General features: G+C 42.5%; 1 protein-coding gene across 1 annotated transcript; it reads right to left on the bottom strand.

The window, feature by feature from the left end:
* Window positions 1–5,475: 5,475 nt before the first annotated feature.
* Window positions 5,476–22,815, bottom strand: c36h20orf27 (chromosome 36 C20orf27 homolog). The gene is made up of 6 exons (XM_038975791.1): window positions 22,668–22,815; window positions 16,824–16,921; window positions 12,230–12,378; window positions 10,162–10,300; window positions 8,431–8,556; window positions 5,476–6,088 (listed from the first exon to the last, which is right to left on the bottom strand). The coding sequence occupies exons 2-6, from the start codon at window positions 16,840–16,842 to the stop codon at window positions 5,988–5,990; spliced, it is 534 nt and encodes a 177-aa protein (XP_038831719.1). The 5' UTR covers window positions 16,843–16,921; window positions 22,668–22,815; the 3' UTR covers window positions 5,476–5,987.
* Between the last annotated feature and the right edge of the window lie 360 nt (window positions 22,816–23,175).

Here is a 23,175-nt window from a genome sequence, read left to right as displayed (position 1 = left end):
GAGACAATGCTCACGGGGCATACTTCTATTCATTTCAGCAATATTAAAATTAATGAGAGAGCGAGAGAGAGAGACACAAAGGGTGACAGATGAACATAAAACATATCACCCCATGCTGTCAGGTGTCAAACTATTGTTTTGGGTGATTAGGCTTTAATACCCGCTGCAGTAGTCCTGTTTCTTGGGGCAGTCTAGTCTGGTGTTCCAACTGCATGAGTACCAACAGCGTCTGAATAGTGAAAATAATTCACCCCAGCTATACCTTATTTAACCAACTGTTGAATTGTATACGCTATGAAAGTTTGCAGTTTGCCCCATGGAACAGTAAGAACAATAATTTTGAAATTGTAATGAGAAGTGAACTGAATATAGACCTTTTTGTATTAGATAACGGAATGAATTTTGTATTTCCTAAATTATGCTTGTAAAATGTCTGTGATGGCATATGTAGAAAATGAGCCTATTTGTTTTTACCTAGGCAACTTTAATTTTCAAATCAATAAGGCCTATAGGCCTACACCTGCATGCCAAAACTTTAATAAAGTAGAATTTTAAGTTTGGTCTCGATTAAAAAACGGTGAGATGTTGGAGCGGTTTCGTAATGAAAGGGGAAATGTTTGGAAAATGTTGAATACATTTTGTAGCCTATTTGATTTCGGAAGATGTATAGGCTAGGCCTACATAAGACTTATGTAAGGTAAGCCTATATTTATGTATTTTATATCTGGTTCTGGTCACACATCTCTTAATGTTATATTCTATATAACTTTTAATTTGTAGCACAAGTCGCAATTTATAAGTGAAGTAGGCCTACGAATAAATTATTTAATATGCGTAAAATAGCCACTATAGGCGTACCCAACTGTTGAAGTCTTGAAACATTTGCTAATTTGAGGCCGGATTTTGTGTCTAAATAATTTCACTAACAACTGTCCGCAAAACTAATGCGATATTTTTTGTTGTTGAGAGATCATCACCCGTTAGCTTCTGCGGGTGAACGCGGTGGTTTCAAGGCTCAGAATTTCGTTTAGGGCTATCATGTATCGAAATGGCGGTAGTCTTGTCTTGTGCATTAAAGGCGTATCCCAATAAAGACTACGGACAGAGTAACGCCAGCCAAAAACAATGCACAAGAAAATGTAGTTAGAAATTAGGCTGCATAGGCGCACATAGTAATGCTACCCAAAAAACTGAAATTATATTTAGATTCCAAAATGTAGATGGATTCTTAGTTCTCTCTCAAATAGGCCTTTCTTTAAATGACTTTGATTTAGAAACATGTTTTAATACATAAATGATTCACGTAGGTTCCACTCATCCAACGTAGTAGCCTAATCATCTGGTGAATAGGGGTTTATTTTTGCCAAGGGGGATTGGTACTCACGAGTTATTTAGGCTGTTTATGGCACCTCTCCTGAAAAATATTTTAACATAGCTTCCAATGTTAAAATGTCAAAGATGAATGAAAACATTGTATGTACTCAATATTTAATCAAAGCAATTGGCTACATATGTGAGTTTGCAGTCTTGAATGGCAATGGTTGCACGTATAGGTTAGAGCAGTGGATGCATTAAAGAGAGATGTAGGCTACGATCACTAAATCAAAAATCGAATCAAATCGTATTTGTCACGAGCCAAATACAACAGGTGTAGACTACTGTGAAATGCTTAGTTACTTGGAGCTCTTTCCCAACAATGCAGAGTTAAAAAGAAAATGAGCTTATAAAAATAGAAAGACACTAATAACAAGGCTATACAGGCCTATGGAATAGTAATGATAGCCTAATCAGATGTGAAGAATGCTAACGATGATTGGTTTACTGTTGAACAATCATAAGTATAATAAAAATGTAATATGCTTGTGATAATCCCGATAACATTTCTACATGGCAACCTTAATACTTGAATTTATTTTAATGACAAATGCTTTGTTTCTAGGTCCTTCATTTGATTTTGAGAGTCCAGAGGTGGGTCATTTTTTATTACATTTTTTTAATTTAACCAGGTAGGCCAGTTAAAAACAAGTTCTCATTTACAACTGCGACCTGGCCAAGATAAAGCAAAGCAGTGAGACAAAAACAACAGTTACACATAAACAAACGTAGTCAATAATTCACTATGCAGCATATTGAGGGGTGGGGAAAAGATACCGACCGGAGGCCGATACCTTAGTTCAGCGATGCACTGCTGTTGAAGCATACTGTCTTTTATAGTAACAATGTGATATATCCCTAGAGAGAAGGGGGAATGGTTTATAACCTACTATTTCTAATGCTATCATGTCTGTTGAGTGGCTCATTAGTACATTGTCAATAATTTTGTCCAATTTATCATTTTTCTAAAAGCACCATTTAATGTTGAGAACTAATGAACTGCTCAGTGCCCACTGACAACTAGTGCACACAACAGTGCGAGGGAGAGAAAGGCTACATCCCAATTCTCCACCCTCCTCCCAAAGTGTACCCTTGCACACTAACCCTTGTGGATTTAAACCCTTTTAATTGGTGTAAGAATTGTTGAGGTAGTTTACACCATTGTTAACTTACATCCATGATGGGAGTATGCAAGTGCGCACTTTGGGAGAAGGGTGGAAAATCAGGACAAAGCCTCTAGAGATCATTTGGTTTCCCCCCCCCACAATGCACAGCGAGGTCCGTCCAGGTTTCCTATCACACTGGCCTCGTCTGTTCCACAGCGGCTGGGTGGGGAGACAGAACCGGAACAAGGAACTAGAACCGGAATAAAACAAACAGAGCACAGCCATGGGGACACAATGGGCTCTCTGTGGCCATGTCAACTAAGGGGACTGACTGAACTGTGTGTGTGTGTGTGTGTGTGTGTGTGTGTGTGTGTGTGCGCGCTAAGGGAACAGTAGTCCCATGTCACCTGAAGGTACATAGATCATGTTTACAATCCCTTGTCCCATATGCTGGATTGAGAAGTAATGCATTTAAAACATGTTTACCTCTGACATTGGAAGTCAAATTGGTCATTCAACCATAACATAAAGGAGACTGTGTCATCTCCAGGGGATGGAATCAGTCGTGTCTCGGGTCCAGCTGCTAGTTATGGTCGAGTCGGAACCAGAACACAAGCAGCCATGAAGCACTGGCCAGGCTTTTATAGTAGAGGAACAAAGAGTGCTCGCTCTCTCACACACTCGTTTGCAGGCTTTTCATCTGTGGTCTACAGCAGCAGTGCAGGTTGTGATTAGGACTTAGCCAGGGATACACAAGAAGAAACAGAGTAAGGGAGAAATGGAGGTGAAAAAGAGATGAAGGGTCTAAGAGAAAGGGTCAGTCGGAGTCAACTGTACACCTAATATGTTTCTGTTACAATATTACACACTATAGCATACCCACTGCAGCCCATGTGAAACACCATAAACCTCAGAGCATTGTGTCCTGTAGTTCCATTCCATCCAACAGAACACAGCGATGTAACAGCAAGGCCTGCCCTCTAGCAGAAAATCACTTGAGTTACGCAATGGTAAAACAAAAAGCACAATTAAATACAAACTTTATTAGCTCAGGTGGGCGTTCACACTTCAGCAGACAAAGGAAAGGAGGGTGCTCAACAACAATAACAAAAATCACGAGAAGCGCTTAAACTTCCAAAAGGACTAATTTGAAGTAGAATGAAGTTGGAGCACTCAAGATTTTTTTATTTTTAAATCTGACATTGATTTATTGTCAGCTTGACATCCACCTGGTCACATCCCATAGAACGGATTAAATTGAGATAAAATAAATACATCCTGCCTTTTTTCGTTGAGTGCTCCAACTTCAACCTCAAATCAGTCCTTTAGGAAGTTTTTCTTGATAAGCACTTAAACGTTGTTTTATGGCATAAGAAAAGACCAGAGACCATAGGAGCAAACACCTATGAGGGAACATGTATTGTATAGTGTATCGACTGACAAAATGCCACCCCTCTAGTACAGTAACCCCTCAGTACAATTACCTAACAACCAGAGCTGGGGTCAACTCCATTTTGATTTCAATCAATTCAGAAAGTACACTGAAATTTCAATTCTCTTCAATTAGGACAATTTGGATTTTGGTTTACTTTCTGAATTGACTGGAATTTAAATGGAAACTGGAATTTTGATAAGTCTGACTGCATGAACAATAGTGCCCCCTCTTTTCTACTCAAAAGGACAAGATCACCTTGTATCCAAACTGAATCCACACTCTGTCTCTCCAACTTTTGAAGCATGGCAGGGTTCCGGACATTTCCATTCCAGTCAACTCAGAAAGTAAACGGAATTCCAATTCCACATTTTCCTAATTGAAAAGAACTGGAATTTCAAATGTATTTCCTGAATTGAAATGGAATTGACCCCTACCCTGGAGCATGGATTTAGTATGGACACCATAACAACAAGGTATAACTTTAAGACATTAGAGCCTATTATACAAACAAACAAACGATATACAGGTTCTCCTCAATTAAGGCCGAACACATTTAAGTTAACACATGAAGATTGTCTGATATAAAAAATAAAATAAAAACAGGGCTTTGTCCGTTTAGCTATGTGAAATACGGATATGTTTTATGCTAGATACTTGACATTCTTATTTGATCGGAATATACATTTAGATTTACAATGACTAGCTATTGACAGTAAACAGTGACTAGCTATACTACTAAAATATTAGGTTGCAATGAGAGTATGAGTGGTCAGAGAGGATGGTGAGGGCTTTGGGGGTAGATAAAGGGGAAGAGTTACTAGTTGTTGGCAGATTCATGATGGGCTAACAACCAAAATGGTTGTCTTTTCTTCTTCTTGTTGCCTCAAATATATTATAGAGCAAAAAATAACTGACAATCTAACTTGAGTGTGGATTTACTACCAATGGTACTGATGGCACCAATCTTTAATATTTTCTAAATACACTGAATATACACTTGAAATGTTTTGTAGATATAAAAATGATCTTGGAAGGCTGAGCTATCATTGATCCACCAAAGTCCAAATTCTTTTAACTCCTGAAGGGGAGATACTTGATAGATAGAAGGATAGTACGGGACAGAAGGCAGTTGTTGATGGTAAAAGCTGTACAGCAACGTAGGCACTTGCGACTGATTAATAGCGTATAATTCTTTAATTTAAAAAACATTACTTAAAGTAAGTCATTTTGAATCCCTCTACCCCTTTGGATTCAGATAAGAGGGATAATTTGAGTGGTCTTTGTCGCCCCCTATTGGTACAGTTTAGTTTAGGCTGGGTGAAATGGGCTGGATTGATTACGTGAACTTTGCTGCCCCCTAAAGGTTTACTCAGAAAACACATTCTAAACAACATAGGGGCAGGCAGGTAGTGGAATGGCATGGGCAGTTGGATAACGTGTCATCACAGTACCAACAACAGTACTTCGTACAGATGCATTTCAGATATGTTAACTATACTGAACAAAAATATAAATGCAACATATAAAGTGTTGGTCCCATGGTTCATGAGCTAAAATAAAAGATCCCAGAACTTTTCCCGATGCACAAAAAGCTTCTCTTACATTTTGTGCACAAACTTGTTTACATCCCTAGGGAGCATTTCTCCTTTGCCAAAATAATCCTTATAAGAACTGTAACTGAAATTGTTAAATGTTATGTTTATATTTTTGTTCAGTATAGTTGAGGGAAGCTCAATAGTGATCGGATCACATTGGACTTGCTTTAAAAAAAAAAAAAAAGTTTTCATGCTTGTTTTACTTTTCAAGCAAGGTAAGATTTTATTTGTTTACTTGTATGCGTTGTGTGCTGCAATTCAGCTTTTAGCGGCCAAGTACGGCCTGAATGTAAAATTAAAAACCCAGACTACTACTTAAAATAACTTCTATCCATTTCATAATTGAATCCTCCTTTAGGACCATAACATCTTGAAATGGTTAGGGATCGTTTGAAGTACAGTGGATGTTGAATTTGAATACATGTGGCATGGTCATTTGTGTGTGTGTGTGTGTGTGTGTGTGTCACATTGTCTGGTTTAGTCAAATCCTTGCCAGTCACTCTGTTCAGAGTCATACTCCAGCTCCACTCCCACACAACGCACTCCTTCCAACAACATGGGTGTACCATGGTGACGGTCTGAAAAACAGGGAGAGAAGAGGGAGAGATGGCAACAGAAAATGAAAAGAGACAGAGCGAGGAAAAAACCCATTAGGCTATCTCTCAGAAATGGTTTAGTCCACAACATCCAACCAGTGCCAGTGCGCTATATTACAGTGTGGTAAAGTAGAGTGAGTGAGAGACTGTAAAGCCTTAGGGATTAAGCTGTAGGTTGATCCGTTTCCCGGCCTCTCCACGAACCCTTTCATACAACTATATCCCTCCCGTCCTCTGCCTGCCTACAGATGTTCAAGTTCGGATCACCACTGTGGTTTTTGTCCCTAGTTGACACAAATAGCCTGTCTATCAGTACTTTCCCTCTCACTATTCTAATTTAAAATACATAAATTACTGAAATCAGATTGATAAATATATAAATATACAATCATTTTCTGTTGAAAGGAAATTAATTACAGGGTTTGTGTTAGGTTCCAAAGTGAATCATCATGACATAATTTATTCAAAGCATCCAGACAGTGAAAGCAGTCGGAGTCCAAGTACAGCCACAGTGCGTTACAGACAGAAAATGGCTCCAACTAAAGAGCCAGGAAGAAAGAACGGGATGCAGTGATTATAATCAGTCAGTCATGTTCAATACAGTACAAGTATTTTACCAAATCATAAGCTCTCCACTTATGCGTGACTCATTTTGTTTTACTCAGGTGATCACAGCATCGCAGTGATCAGTGATGCTCTTAATTTAAATCATGCTGTTCACACTCACCAGCAGGTGGCAGCAGCACACTACTACATCTATTCTCACAACCAGTCTCCTCGGTGATAGACTGTTACTCAAGTGAACAACGCTACAGCATTGCCTTGTTGTGCTTTCAGGAAGACAATGACAAGATGGCTACAATAGAACTAAACTGATACTTCTAGAAATTCTATTAGAAGAGGCAGTTGGTTTTCAGTACTGTTGTGTATTAATAATGAGGGAACTACATGTAACTGCCAAAATAATGTTAACACAAGTAAATGAGGGATACAAAGTGTATTGAAAGCAAGTGCTTCCACACAGGTGTGGTTCCTGAGTTAACTAAGCAATTAACATCCCATCATGCTTAGGACCATGTATAAAATGCTGGGCAGACGATTATTTTGGCCATAACAACAATACCCCCATCGGACGACAATGCCCCCATCCACAGGGCACTAGTGGTCACTGATTGGTTTGTTGAGCATGAAAACGATGTAAATCATATGCCATGGCCGTCTCAGTCACCAACTGAACACTTATGGGAGATTCTGGAGCGGTACCTGAGACAGGTGTTTTCTACCACCATCAACAAAACACCAAATTCTGGAATTTCTCAGAATAATGATGTTGCATACCTCCAATAGAGTTCCAGACACTTGTAGAATCTATGCCAAGGCACATTGAAGCTGTTCTGGCTCATGGTTGCCCAACACCCTATTAAGACACTATGTTCCTGTTTCTTTTATTTTGGCAGTTACCTGTACCTCTACAGAGCATATACTGCATGATACTACAACACAATCTGTTTAGATCAGAAAATATCCGTTTTAGGAACGGTACATTGCATCACACTGGAAAGGAAGTTAAGGGATGCAATGGTTTCATATTGATCAATCTTATTTTTGTTTACTCCCCAATTTTGTGGTATCCAAGTGGTAGTTGCAGTCTTGTCTCATCGCTGCAACTCCCGTACGGACTCGGGAGAGATGAAGGTCAAGCTGTGCGTCCTCTGAAACACGACCCAACCAAGCCGTACTGCTTCTTGACACAATGCCCGCTTAAACCGTAAGCCAGCCACACCAATGTGTGTCGGAGGAAACACTGTACACCTGGCAACAGGTGTCAGCATGCACTGCGACCGGCCAGCCACAGGAGTCGCTAGTGCGCGATGGGACAAGGACACCCCTGCCGGCCAAACCCATCCCTAACCCGGACGACGCTGGGCCAATTGTGCGCCGCCCCATGGATCTCCCAGTCGCAGCGACAGAGCCTGGACTCGAACCCCCCAGAATCTCCATATTGATCAATCTACACTTCTCCAAGCGTTGGGAGATCTGGGGTGTATTCACTAGGAACCAAACGGAACCAAATGGGGGGGGGGGGGGCTACCCGAATTTGTCCAATAGAGACTTGTTTTTATGGGACTAATGATTACAACCCAGATCATCCGAGCAGTGTGACTGCAATAAATACGACCTGGAATGCCCCCACTGGTTTTGTTATGGGTGTAACACTAGATCTACCCTAGGGCGCACAGAAAACAGTAGGTCTCATTTAAAAACCAATAGGAGCACATCATGCTCTTCCAGCGTTATGATGTAGCTGGCCTCTGTGGTCTTACCCATGACACGGGCGTGCACCTTGACCCCCACGCAGACGTCCTCCTGGCTCTCACTGACCAGCATCACCTCCTCACACAGCACTCCCTCTTGGTGGGCCATGTACTCACATGTCACTCTCAGACCACCTGAGGAGAGGGGGGGGGTAAGAAGGGCAAAAAGGCAGAAGGATAGGGAACACGTATACAGAGAACACACACACACGGGGGAGCAAAATGTCAACCAGAGTGGAAAAACTCTGGGGTCAAACACATTAACACAACTGGCAAACACTACAAATAACACACACACAGTCCAAGTGGTCACATAAAGGTCACAGGGATGAAAGTAAAAGGTCATGGTTTTCCAGCAGATGGTGTAATGGAATGGAGCAACTCACTCAGCTCAACGCTAGAACAAACTACTGAAGCGTTGAAGTGAGTGGTAATAACCCTCATTACGAAATCCAGAAACTCCCTGAGGGATGTTAGCAAAACGGTTAAACATTTCAACATTTCCTGATTTGGGTTCTGTCATGGACCGACACACTTTCAGTCTTTCCTGTACATTTGAGATGTACAGCTACTATAAAACATGACTGACATGAAGGTCTGGCCAACCGGAGACTGGGCAATGATCAGTGGAACTTAAAAAGGGTTAGGATTACACTGCCGTTAAAATGTTTGGGATCACTTAGAAATGTCCTTGTTTTTAAAAAAAAAGGAATTTTTTTTGTCTAGTAAAATAACATAAAATTGATCAGAAATACAGTGTAGACATTGTTAAATGTTGTAAATGACTATTGTAGTTGGAAAGAGGAGATTTTATGGAATATCTACATAGGCCCATTATCAGAAACCATTACTCCTGTGTCCCAATGGCACGTTGTGTTACCTAATCCAAGTTTATAATTTTAAAAGACTAATTGATCATTAGAAAAACCTTTTGCAATTATGTTAGCACAGCTGAAAACTGTTGCCCTGATTAAAGAAGCAATAAAACTGGCCTTCTGACTAGTTGAGTATCTGGAGCATAAGCATTTGTGGGTTCGATTACAGGCTCATAATGGCTAGAAACATATAACTTTCTTGTGAAACTCATCAGTCTATTCTTGATCTGAGAAATTAAGGCTATTCTATGCGAGAGTTGCCAAGAAACTGAAGATCTCGTACAACGCTGTGTACTACTCCCTTCACAGAACAGCACAAACTGGCTCTAACCAGAATAGAAAGAGGAGTGGGAGGCCCCGGTGCACAACTGAGCAAGAAGACAAGTACATTAGAGTGTCTAGTTTGAGAAAACAGATGCCTCACAAGTCCTCAACTGGCAGCTTCATTAAATAATACCCGCAAAACACCAGTCTCAACATCAACAGTGAAGAAGCGACTCCGGGATGCTGGCCTTCTAGGCAGAGTTGCAAAGAAAAAGCCATATCTTAGACTGGCCAATAAAAATTAAAGATTAAGACGGGCAAAAGAACAGACACTGGACAGAGGAACTCTGCCTAGAAGGCCAGCATCCCAGAGTCGTTATTTTAAATGGACAAAACATTTGCTTTTCTTTCAAAAACAAGGAAACTTTTGAACGGTAGTGTAGGCATAGGTATAGGGCAAAGGCTGTATCCGAGGACCTGGAACTGGGGCTGATGGCTATGGCAAGGCTGAACCATGGGCTGGGGTGAGGTAGCTGGGACTGGGGTTAGGTCAAAGGATAGGACAGAGAATAGGGCTGAGTTGAGCCAGACTCGGACATACCCTCTGGTACAGGAGTGATATCGGTGATGCGGATATGGGGGTTGGGTACTGGAGCTGGAGACGCGTCCTTCCCCAGTGATGGAACCTCCGGGAGGGTGAAGACAATCTCATACTTGTGCTGGGTCTTCAGGAAACCAACCTGACAGACATATAAATAAAAGAGAGTGAAGATGAAAAAGGGCACGATGGGGGGGAAAGATGGAGAGCAAGCGAAAAAGCTGCAAGAGAAGAGAGAAAGAAAGAGAGGGAGAGAGCGAGCGAGTGCAAGAAAAAGATTGAGAGAAAACGAGAGCGAAAGAGAGGGAGAGCGAGCGGAAGGATAACCCTCTGTCAAACAAGCCTCACATGACCCTCTGGCCGTGTCAAACAAGCCTCACATGACCCTCTGGCCGTGTCAAACAAGCCTCACATGACCCTCTGGCCGTGTCAAACAAGCCTCACATGACCCTCTGGCCGTGTCAAACAAGCCTCACATGACCCTCTGGCCGTGTCAAACAAGCCTCACATGACCCTCTGGCCGTGTCAAACAATAAACAAATAAAAGTGAGGGAGAAAGAGTGAAAGAAACACAAAAACCCAGTGCTTTGATTAAATAGCTCTGTAGCATACCGTCTGTCTCCAGCCATCCCACACACTGACTACATCCCACCACATCTGATTTAAACAAGCCCATTGCCAGGAGCGGCTCTGGCTACGGTTAGGTTACCCCCACCCGGCACCTGTTTCCATGGCAACCCAGTGGTTCCAAGGAGGCAGCAGAGAACTTCAGACACACAGCACATTCACCGCTGTCGTCTGTCTGGTGGACCTCACTTCCCACACCGGGGCAGCAGAATCAAAGGGCCGTCAGAACCGAAGCACAGTCACACTACACGCCCACGACTACAGTGCTATGCTGCAAAGAGTACAGGGGTTCTCTGATCCACAGTCATCCTCTGGTAAACAGGAGGGGAGAGGACTGGCATAGTTGTAACTGAATCTTCAGAACAGATACAGGCGATTAGCAGATATGAGAGAAACTCGCCTCCTCCCCTTAGTTGTCATACAGGTTTAGGGTTTCAAAATTCAGGAACTTTTAATAAATTCCCTGGTTATCCCGAAATCCCAATTAGAGGATTCGAGGAATAAGGAGAGAATAAGCAGGAAATCCAGAATCATCCAACAAAGATTTCTGGTAAACCAGGGAATTTATTGAAAGTTGCTGGAATTTTGCAACCCTATAAAAAAAGTTCACCTCATAGTTCAAAATGACAACACTGACTTTACTGACCACCGGAGATTAAGGGGAAAAGTTTAGGATAATCCTAGCTCTCTGGGTGTGCCATTTTGATAACTCTTACACGGAACCCAAACCGACTGCGCGCGTGTGCCATTGCGCATAATTGTATTTTGTCCCCCCACACCAAACGCGATCATGACACGCAGGTTAAAATATCAAAACAAACTCTGAACCAATTACATTAATTTGGAGACAGGTCGAAAAGCATTAAACATTTATGGCAATATAGCTAGCTAACTTGCACTTGCTAGCTAATTTGTCCTATTTAGCTAGCTTGCTGTTGCTAGGTAATTTGTCCTGGGATATAAACATCGAGCTGTCATTTTACCTGAAATGCACAAGAGCTTCTACTCCGACAATTAATCAAATCGTTTCTAGTCATGTCTCTTCCTTCCAGGCTTTTTCTTCTCTTGACTTTATTTTGCGATTGGCAACTTTCATAAATTAGATGCATTACCGCCACTGAACTCGTTCGTCTTTCAGTCACCCACGTGGGTATAACCAATGAGATGGCACGTGGGTACCTGCTTCTATAAACCAATGAGATGGGAGAGGCGGGACTTGCACCGCGTTCAGCGTCACAAATAGAACCGACTTCTATTTTAGCCCTTGGCAACGCAGACACTCGTTTGGCGCGCGCGCAGCAGTGTGGGTGCAATAATTGAATAATATAGATTTGTAAATTTATTTTGCAACGCTCGCACACGCGACGCGAGCGGTGTAGTCAGGGTATTATGATCATTTTCACACCAGACATGTTAAGTTATTTAATCCAAAACCCAAACCCACCTTGACCATAAAGTTCCCGTCAGGCTGAGGGATCACCATGACGACAGAGTCGTGGAGCTTCTCATCAAAGTGGACATGGGACGGAGTGCCGGCGGCAGCGGTGGCTGGCTCTTCTGAGAAACCAACACCTCCCGCCTTCGCTGAGGAGCCTGAAGAGGGAGAGAGAAACTAACTTAATTGTTACACACACACAAATGGTAAGGGACTCTGGTACAACCGTTTCCAATGGGAACAACATTTTTATGCCAGTGACACTCAACAATAAGGAGTTAGTGGCTATAAAAAAAAATCTAAGAAAATCACCCAAAACAATAAGCTGGAAAGAAATCAAAGGGAGAAGAACATGGCATCTTGAACTTTGAGTGTAAATCGACTTAATTTCAGTCATTTGAATGCCTCTTCAAAATGTCTGTGATCACTCTTAAAAGCAATGGTAACTAAATATATTTGTAATCATGGAAGGAAAACACATTTTTCAGGAAGAAGATTGAGGATTTGATGAGGTAAAGAGTAATAAAGAAAGGCCTATCCCTTATCTAATACTGTAGAATGCCCTGCAGTCATAAGATAAACAACTTTATTGTCCATAAAATGGACATTTAAAGGAAACCACCTGTCACAGCATTTGGAGAGGGAACAGATAAAATGGTATTATAGAAGATACTGATATAATAGATCTCTACCACTGTCTCTCATGGCTCTGGTCAACAGTAGTGCACTATATAAGGAATAGGGTGCCATTTGGGACACAGACCAGGTTTGTTTGAATGCCTCGTGGAACACATTAGATCACTGATCTTTTGAAATGCTGTACATTGACTGTCCCTCTGGGATACATTGTCACAGTATCATCATATTCATCAACATTTATATCTTCTTCTTTGATTTCCCTTTAAAAAGAGTGATGTGTATCTACAGCATTTATTTCCATTGCCTCGCTTGGGTTAATCCTATCTGGGTCAAGAAGATAAGAGTTTAGGAGTCACAGGCACTGTGATTGTATTTCTTTAATAACATTGAGAGGCAGAATTTCATTAGGCAGCGGATGGCTGTTTAGATTAAAATGATATAAAAAAGATAAAGATATGAGGAGCAAATATAAACCTTGAACTTAATCAACTTTACAGTTGCATGTTTATACCAGTGCCTTCAGAAAGTATTCACACCCCTTTTTCCCCACATTGTGTTGTGTTACAAAGTGGGATTTAAATGGATTTAATTGCAATTCTGTTAACAATCTACACAAAAATACTAATGTCAAAGTGGAAGAAAAATGTGAACTTTTAAAAAATGGAAATTAAAACACTAATAGATCTTGATTAGATAAGTGTTGAAACCCCTCAATACATGTTAGAATCACTATTCGCAGCGATTACAGCTGTGAGTCTTTCTGGGTAAGTCTAAGAGCTCTGCAAACCGGGAGTGTACAATATTTTCCCATTACTCTATAAAAAAAATTGAAGCTTTTTCGAGTTGGTTGTTGATCATTGCTAGACAGCCATTTTCAAGTCTTGCCATAGATTTTCAAGCCAGAATGTCTTCGCATTCTAGAAATCGCCGGGGAGGGAGGCAAATCCAGACTCATCATGGAGAAAAGTCGGTTGGCCTGAGTGATGTGGATGGCTAGCCAGGCAATATTCTCAGTTTACTCAGACAACTAATGTACAGTATATAAAATTAATTCATTTTGCAGACCCCACCGACACCGACTTTGAATACCAAAAGATCTGACCCATATCACGTCGGTAATATGGGTCAGATCTTTTGACCTGGTTGGTCTAGAAGCAAGCCGTTTTCATTGTAATGGTGCAACCATGACGCTAATAAATCTGCACTCGCTTGTTTCTCTAGGGCACTCGGAAACAACGGTAGAGCGTAAGAGATTTTATTTATTTTCTTCATAGCCGCCAAAATAAAACTCCTTGTTGCACAGCAAAATATTTTTGTTGATTATGCAATCAATTTGGTCACACTTTAGAGCGCTGAGGTGAGTCGGAGTATATCTGTGTCCACTCCAGTCTGAAGACTACCTACTATGCTACACTAGTTGAGAGGATTTGTGGATTCCGACAATGCTGAGAGAGATCCACAGCCTTTCAAACAAGACCGTTCGTTAATCCACATTCTCTGGACACTAGCCCAGACAGTGAACTGGACACTGTGCTGGCTAGATACCAGGCTTGGGTTCAAATAGTATTGGTTCTCTTTCAAATACTTGGAAGCATTAGATTGAGCCTGTTTTTTAGAGTCAGGTGGGCAGCTTAGGCAGCGGTTTGTACTTTTGAGACTATACCATAGTGCCAGGCAAACTCAGTGTTTTGAGAAAAAACAACAACATATATACACACTATTTGAACCCAGGTCTCTTAGCTGATGAACATCCAAGGCCTGTTACATATACTACAGTGCAGTCTACAGTACAGGAGCTGGCTTCTCTGTCTGGTAGTCATAATCTTTTCCCCCTCTCTCTCACTCTACATCTGTTGGTCTGGGTTTGGATCATCGTTTCTCTCCTAGCCTCTGTTGTATATTAGATGACTGTGTGTGTCTACCTCGCTCTCTCCCTCTCTAACCTGTCCTTTCACTATCCCTTCCATCTTTGTCTCGTGTCTATTGTCTGCGTCTTTCTCTGCATGTCCCGTCCCCCCAGGCGGGTCAGTGCTTGGAACTGCACAACACTTTAAACAAAGATCTATCACTAACTGTGTCTGATAACCATGGTAACAGACTCCATTGGGCTTGTATCTCCAAGTTCAGTTCCCTCTTCCACCCCTTGCTCTCTTTCTCCCCAAGGACCAAATTAAACTCACACACACACACACACACACGCGCTTTCGCTCTCTCACTCCCTGTGAAAGCGGCTACATCCCAGACACATGAAAAATACATTGAAGTGAAAACAAATAAGATGTAAATCTACACTCTCATTCAGCAGCCTAATTAAAGTGAGAACAAAGACCCAGGGAGAGGAGAGTGCTTTGTGTGCAGAAACAAAACCTCCAATCTTCACTGGGGGGAAAGAGATGTATTAACGACAGTGAAAAATGTGTTGAGTCACTTTTAGTCCGTCTCCCAGGTGCTGTTCTCTTGCTGTGTTTCTATGAGGCTCCCTGAACACTTCCTGCTCATCTGTCATGTGCAACATATTCGTTCACACTGAGTCACACACACTTCAGACTCATTCAAACAAGTCCACATTGTGTTTTTGCCCATGTTTCCCCTAAAAATGCATTCTTCCAAAGACTGTAAATTGATGCTTCTAGTTCAGGAGAATAAGCTGTAGTATGTGTGCATTGTAAACAAAGACATTGACATGTCGGGGTTGGATTGCCAGGTCTTACTCTCTTCTTGCTATGGGATTTCCTGTACCCTTCTTTAAATTACACACTAAGTAAGCATTTGTATACTGTAGTGATGTTATAACATAGTGAGGAGGGGGAGAGAGGCGGGGAAGAGATAGAGAAAGAGTGGGGGAGAGAGAAATGACGAGAGGAAAGCCTGATTTTTGGAGGCTCCCTGTTTGATAGCAAAGTTGAGATAAGTGATACGTGTGAATTGGAAATTAGATTTTTAGCATATCCCACTCTCCCTGAAACACCCTCAGAGAGTGGGGTCCCAGCCCAGGGTCTGCCATTATCAACAGCAACCCTGGAGGAATTAGAGTCAAGTACCTTGGACTAGGGCAGACAGATTTGACACCTTTCGGTTACTGGACCAACGCTCTAACCGCTAGGCTACCTGCCGGCTCTGGCTTTGAGAAGTGTGAATGTAGGAGGGAGAGGCTGGAAGACTGATGGAAACCTGATCCAGACATCAACAATGTCTGCCAACCCTTGGGAGGCTATAGGGCAGGGATCACCAACACGATTCAGCCGTGGAACCATTTTTTCTTAAGCGGATGTCAGGGGGCCGGAACATAATTACAAATAATTTGTAGAATGCAAATTGACCGCAAGAAACCCAAACAGATATATTTGACTAAAACAGAATCATTTCAAACCTTGCTTACGTGATTGTATACAAATGTGTCTCTCTATTATGCGTGGGAATAAATTCACTTGGAGCTGATTTCCTGGTGTTAACAGTATGTTATGTCCAACAACGAAAATAAAATGTAAAAACCATCCGCAGGCCAAATTCGGGCAGCAGGCTTCTAGTTTGGGACCCTGCTATAGGAGTGGTTTCTGGACAGGGTTCATGTGGAGGAAGAGGAAGCTTAGGTAATAAAGCATGATATACTACAGTACCCATAATGCTCTGTAACCATATGCGTTTTTATCCACCTAAAGACGTTGGCAAGAGTAGGCAACTAGATTCAGCAGCGGGCCAATTTTTCGTTGGTGCGGATGGTCGGGAGGCCAGAACATAATTATAAGAATCTGTCAACTGAAAAATTGGCCATAACTATGTCCACAAAGATATTGCATTTGAAAATAACTAATTTCATACCTTGAACACATTGAGACATATAAGAGCTGCACTGTGTTTTGAATTGAAAGACATTTTAGAAATACACATTATTGCATTTAAAACCACATAACAGGGGAGAAGGGACAAGAGTCTATACAACAATATAATAGAAAAGGGTACTTACTCTTCCTAGCAGTAGCCATGCCAGGGTTGGTCCACAGACACAGAGAGAACCCAACCGTCACAGCCTGGTCATCTCTATGGCCCAGCCACAAAACGACCCTGAGACACGAGAGAGGGAGAGAAACAAGAGAGAGAATAAAGAAGAGGTTTCAATAATAAAGGATTAACAAAAGGAGGGGAGGGCAACTAGGAAAGAGCTTAAAGCTAAAGAAAAGGAGAAAGTCACAACCGTAATGAAATCAGGAAATAAATACTTCTGAAAGACAAGCTGGTATTTGTCTTTAATAAATCCTAGCCCCAGGTTACTAACTCTGTTCAAACGACGGCACCCAGCTGTGTGTGCCAGACTATCGCCAAGGGAGAGCGGAGGCTCCTGACTGACTTAAATGAAAGAAAAACAAACATTCAAAAGAGGATTAAATTAAAACCAAGGTGTCAGATGTTTATTTTTTTTAAATTCAGGGAAACACAGGTTTCTGTAAAAGAAAGGACGATATATAACCTTAACAAAAATCAAGGGAGGCATTTTAAAAAGGTTGTTGAAAGATGCAGCACTCCTAGTGATTCCAATAACGTCAGGTGAGGGTCATACTAAGAAAAATGACAAATTCCTCTGACTGACAAACCACTGGCCTGAAAAGAATGGATAGGTGACCAATGACAAGTTGCAAGTTGGGTGTTTCACCATATTGCTTTTGCCTGTTCAGTCCAGTCAGTAGCTAAAGAGAGAGGCTGTTGGATTGTACCTTGGACGTTGCCACAATTAGAAGAGTACCAAAAGATGTGCTTATTTACGATTCACCTTCAAAAAAAAAAAATTGTGCCGGGGCCTTCCGAGTGGCACATCGGTCTAAGGTACTGACTTGCAGTACTAGAAGCGTCACTACAGACCCCGGTCCGATCCCAGGCTGTATCACAACCGGCCGTGATAGGGAGTCCTATAGGGCGGCACACAATTGAACCTGCGTTGTCCGGGTTAAGGGAGGGTTTGGGCGGTGGCTTTACTTGGCTCATCGCGCTCTAGCGACCTTGTGGTGGGCTGGGAGCCTGCAGGCTGTCCTCGCTCCTCAGGTGAACGGTGTTTCCTCCGACACATTGTTGCGGCTGGCTTCCGGGTTAAGCGGGTGGGTGTTAAGAAGCGCGGTTTGGCGGGTCATGCTTCGGAGGACGCATGACTCGTCCTTTGCTTCCCGAGCTTATTGTGGAGTTGCAGCGATGAGACAAGATCAAAATTGGGTAGAAGGAAAAAAAAAATACATATCTTTTATACCATGCCTTCAGAAAGTATTCAGACCCCTTGACTTTTTCCACATTGTTAGGTTCTAAAATTGAATCAAATTGTTTTTTCACCCCAAAAACAGATTTAGAAATGTTTGCTCATTTACTAAACATAAAAAACTGAAATATCACATTTACATAATTATTCAGACCCTTTACTCAGTACTTTGTTGAAGCACCTTTGGCAACGATTACAGCCTCGAGTCTTCTTGGGTATGACGTTATAAGCTTGGCACACCTGTATTTGGGGAGTTTTTCCTATTCTTCTCAGCAGAACCTCTCAAGCTCTGTCAGGTTGGATGGGGAGCGTTGCTGCACACTATTTTCAGGTCTCTCCAGAAATGTTAGATCGGGTTCCAGTCCGGGCTGTGGCTGGGCCACACAAGAACATTCAGAAACTTGTCCCGAAGCCACTCCTGCCTTGTCTTGGCTGTGTGCTTCGTTGTCGTTGTCCTGTTGGAAGGTGAACCTTTGCCCCAGTCTGAGGTCCTGAGAGCTCTGGAGCAGGTTTTCATCAAGGATCTCTGTACTTTGCTCCATTCATCTTTCCCTCGATCCTAACTAGTCTCCCAGTCCCTGCCCCTGAAAAACATCCCCACAGCGTGATGCTGGCACCCCCATGCTTCACCGTAGGGATGGTGCCAGCTTTTGCTTGGCATTCAGGCCAAAGAGTTCAGGCCAATTTTATCTTGGTTTTATCAGACCAGAGGTGCCTTTTGGCAAACTCCAAGCGGGCTGTTGTGCCTTTCACTGAGGAGTGGCTTCCATCTGGCCACTCTACCATAAAGGCCTGATTGGTGGAGTGCTGCAGAGATGGTTGTCTTTCTGGAAGGTTCTCCCATCTACACAGAGGAACTCTGGAGCTCTGACCATTGGGATCTTGGTCACCTCCCTAACCAAGGCCCTTCTCCCCTGATTGCTCAGTTTGGCCGGGCGGCCAGCTCTAGGAAGAGTCTTGGTGGTTCCAAACTTCTTCCATTTAAAAATGGAGGCCACTGTGCTTGGGGACCTTCAATGCTGCAGACATTTTTTGGTACCCTTCCCCAGATCTGCGCCTCGACACAACACTGTCTCGGATCTCTACGGACAATTCTTCAACCATATGGCTTGGTTTTTGCTCTGAAATGCACTGTCAACTGTGGGACCTTATATACCACAGGTTGACTCCAAGTTGTAGAAACATCTCAAGGATAATCAATGGAAACAGGATGCACCTGAGCTTAATTGAGTCTCATAGCAAAGGGTATGAATACTTATGTAAATAAGTAATATCAACATTTTCTAAAAACCTGTTTTTGCTTCGTCATTATGGGGTATTGTGTGTAGATTGCTGAGGACATGTTAATATTTAATCAATTTTAGAATAATGCCATATTGTAACAAAATGTGGAAAAAGTCAAAGGGTATGAATCATTTCTGAAGGCACTGTAAAGAAGAATTGAATAATGGATTATGTAAGTGATCTACTACAGCGAACATTTTGTTTGCTATAGACAGACAGGCTTTTACGATGTCTTGTAGCCAAGTTATTTTACCACAGCAACAGAGGCCTGATACATTCCAAAGAGGACTTCTGCTCCCTGACACATTTAAACATTTGGAACAGTGAGTAAGAACAACTCCCTCGCAGGAGTCAAGGACCCCTAGAACCGCTTTAGGTTTGAACCCAGTTGTCTATAGGTTCAAAAAGCCTGGGAAAGAAACACTACCACCTTTTATACTGCAAAGAAGGAAGAAGCGTCCTAGAAGTGATTACAAATGTGTCCATTGACAGAAACGCTTGCACACGTAGATTGCCTTGTTTCTTAACTCATGCCTGATTTGCACTATAGGGCTGAACCAAGCTATACTGGGCAGGCCTGGTTACGCATCCACCAAAGCTGCTGGAAGCGTGCAATATGAAAGGACAACAGAGCCAGCATGGTGCGGTTCAGGTCGGCTTAATAATTTAAAAAAATTATAAACCCAACATTCAACAAAGATTTTACAGTTCATAAAAGGAAATCAGTCAATTGAAATGTATTCATTAGACCCTAATCAACGGATTTCACATGACTGGGTATACAGATATGTATCGGTTGGTCACAGATACCTTAAAACAAAACAGAATGTAGGGGCGTGGATCAGAAAACCAGTGGTGTGACCAGCATTTTCCTCATGCAGCGCGACATATCATCACATAGAGTTGATCAGGCTGTTGACTATGGCCTGTGAAATGTTGTAACACTCCTCTTCAATGGCTGTGTGAAGTTGCTGGATATTGGCGGGAACTGGATCAAGCTGTCGTACATGTCGATCCAGAGCATCCCAAACAAGCTCAATGGGTGACATGTCTGGTGAGTATGCAGGCCGTGGAAGGAAAAAAAAAAACCTGGGACATTTTCAGCTTCCAGGAATTGTGTACAGATCCTTGTGACATGGGGCCGTGCATTATCATGCTGAAATATGAGGTGATGGCAGCAGGTGAATGGCACTACAATGGTCCTCAGGATCTCATCTCGGTATCTCTGTGCATTCAAATTGCCATCGATAAAATACAATTGTGTTCGTTGTTCATAGCTTATGCCTGCCCATACCCTAACCCCACCACTATTCACAACGTCGACATCAGCAAACTGCTCGCCTACAGGCTGTCTGCCATCTGCCCGGTTCAGTTGAAAGCGGGATTCATCAGTGAAGCATACACTTCTCCAGCGTGCCAGTGAAGATGAGAATTTGCCCACTGAAGTCAGTTACGACGTCGAACCGCAGTGCTGTAGACGTCTCATCATCGGTGGTAGGCGTGTTGTCTGCAAACTTAAGTGTTGGAAACGTGCGAGGCCATGCAGTCGTGGGTGAACAGGGAGTACAGGAGGGAACTAAGCACGCACCCCTGAGGGGCCCCCGTGTTGAGGGTCAGCAAGGAGGCTGTGTGGTTGCCTTCCGTCACCACCTGGAACGGCCTTTCAGGAATTCCAGGATCTAGTTGCCGAGGGAGGTGTTCAGTCCCAGGCTCCTTAGCTTAGCGAAGTGCTTGGGCACCATGTCGTTGAACGCTGTGCAGTAGTCAATGAAGAGCATTCTCACATAGGTGTTCCGTTTGTCCATGTGGGAAAGGGCAGTGCATCATCTGTGATCTGTTGGGGCTGTATGTGAATTGGAATGTGTCCAGATTGTCTGGGATAATGGTGTTGATATGAGCCAAGACCAGCCTTTCAAAGCATTTCATGGCTACAGATGTGCGTGCTTCGGGGCGATAGACAGGTCATTTAGACAGGTTACCTTGGCATTCTTGGGCACAGGGACTATGGTGGTCTGCTTGAAACATGTAGGTATTAGAGACTGGGTCAGGGAGAGGTTGAAAATGTCAGTGAAGACACTTGCCAGCTGGTCAGCGCATACTCTTGAGGATGCATCCTGGTAATCCGCCTGGCCCTGCGGCCTTGCGAATATTTACCTGTTTAAAGGTCTTACTGAAATCGGCTATGGATAGAGTCATCACACAGTCATCCGGAACAGTTGCTGATCTCATGCATGGTTCAGTGTTGCTTGACTCGAAGCGAGCATAGAAGATATTTAGCTTGTCTGGTAGGCTTGCGTCACTGGACAGCTCGTGACTGGGTTTCCCCTTTGTAATCTGTGAAAGTTTGCAAGCCCTGCCATGTCGATCTTGGTCCTGTATTGACCCTTTGTCTGTTTGATGGTTTGTCCGAGGGCTTAGCAGGATTTCTTATAAATGTCCGAATTAGTACCTGCGGCACTCCAGGAACAGGGATGCCTGCCTACCCCTGGGCTTGGCTGATGTAAAGGTTTTGAAAAAAAAAAAACACTTAGATACGGTAGCCTATACATTTATGTAAAAATGTGAATGCGTTGTAGTTCATCCTATGAACTACTAATACTGTATACTATTCAAACCAATATCATAATGAGAGATATACAGTGCAAGCTGCTCTCAATATCACATTCTGCAGTGGACATAGCACGACATCCAAGAGTGCCATATGCCAACCGAGACAGCTTACTGTAGACCCCCTAGGTTCACGTAGATGTTTTGCCCTAGTACTACACAGCTGATTCAAATAACCAACTCATCATCACATTGATTATTTGAATCAGCTGTGTAGTGCAAAGGCAAAACATGCACTTGGAGGGCCCCAGAACCGAGTTTGGGAAATCCTGCTCTGGGCTATAGTAAGCTGTCTCAGTTGGGGGCAGGAACAAATCACTCATGCTACCAGTGACTCTATTAAGACTGTTTCTCACTTGAAATTAGCTCAGTCTAACGTTACTAGTTACCTGATCCATTTGGTAGATTTACGTTGCTAAATTACGTTAATTAAATGTAAATTGAGTTAAGTGTAACAGTAAAAACCACGCATTTCTGCAAAGTTTAGCCTATAGTCTAATATTTTGAGAATATACGGCTACGTGATGTAACGAGTTGGAACCTGCTTGTCTCGACACTTGCTGCCTCGTTGCCCTCGCCGTACAATAATACAAAGTTAAAACTGTGCTTAACGCTCCGGCAACTGCAGCAAACAGCGTGGAAATATTTCTCACCATATTTCGCTCACCAAGAACTCACCTTTCTTGCAATTGAGGCTAAATGCACACGCTGCAACCAGGTAGTGTCCTATTGTCGGTTGTATCCAAATCAAGGATAGGCATAGGAATATGGGTCCTCAGAAAATGAATAAACAGCAGAATGAACAACCACAGTAGATACGCATCCACTCCCCCTTGGTCACCACTAGTTAGCACAGCCACAAAGTCCTTACTCGCCTATTTCTACAATTTATCTTCTTAAAATCAGATTTTGAATATAACCTTAACCCTAACCTTAATCGCACTGCTAATTGTACGTCTAACTTTGAAATAAGACCAAAAATCTCATTTTTGTAACCAATTTTGAGTTTGTGGCTGAGGAATTTCACTTTGTGGCTGGGTTATTTAGTGGAAACCACTCCCCCTTTCGTTGGATTAATTTCTACCGCCAATTTCCGCATCGGTTACGTGATTTACTATCCAATTCTGGACTATCCAATATCCGGATCTAAATTACAGTGTTTGGCAATGTTGTTTATGTTCGTGTA

The sequence above is a fragment of the Salvelinus namaycush genome, chromosome 36, assembly GCF_016432855.1.
Source record: "Salvelinus namaycush isolate Seneca chromosome 36, SaNama_1.0, whole genome shotgun sequence".
Taxonomy (NCBI): domain Eukaryota; kingdom Metazoa; phylum Chordata; class Actinopteri; order Salmoniformes; family Salmonidae; genus Salvelinus; species Salvelinus namaycush.
The sequence above is the reverse complement of the archived record's forward strand: the minus strand, read 5'-3'. Positions and strand labels throughout refer to the sequence as shown.

Coding starts and splice junctions, on each gene's coding strand:
- c36h20orf27 (XM_038975791.1), bottom strand. Junction 10,301..12,229: donor ACGGGAACTTTATGGTCAAG/GTGGGTTTGGGT, acceptor TATGTCTGTCAG/GTTGGTTTCCTGAAGACCCA. Junction 6,089..8,430: donor GGTGCACGCCCGTGTCATGG/GTAAGACCACAG, acceptor CCTGTTTTTCAG/ACCGTCACCATGGTACACCC.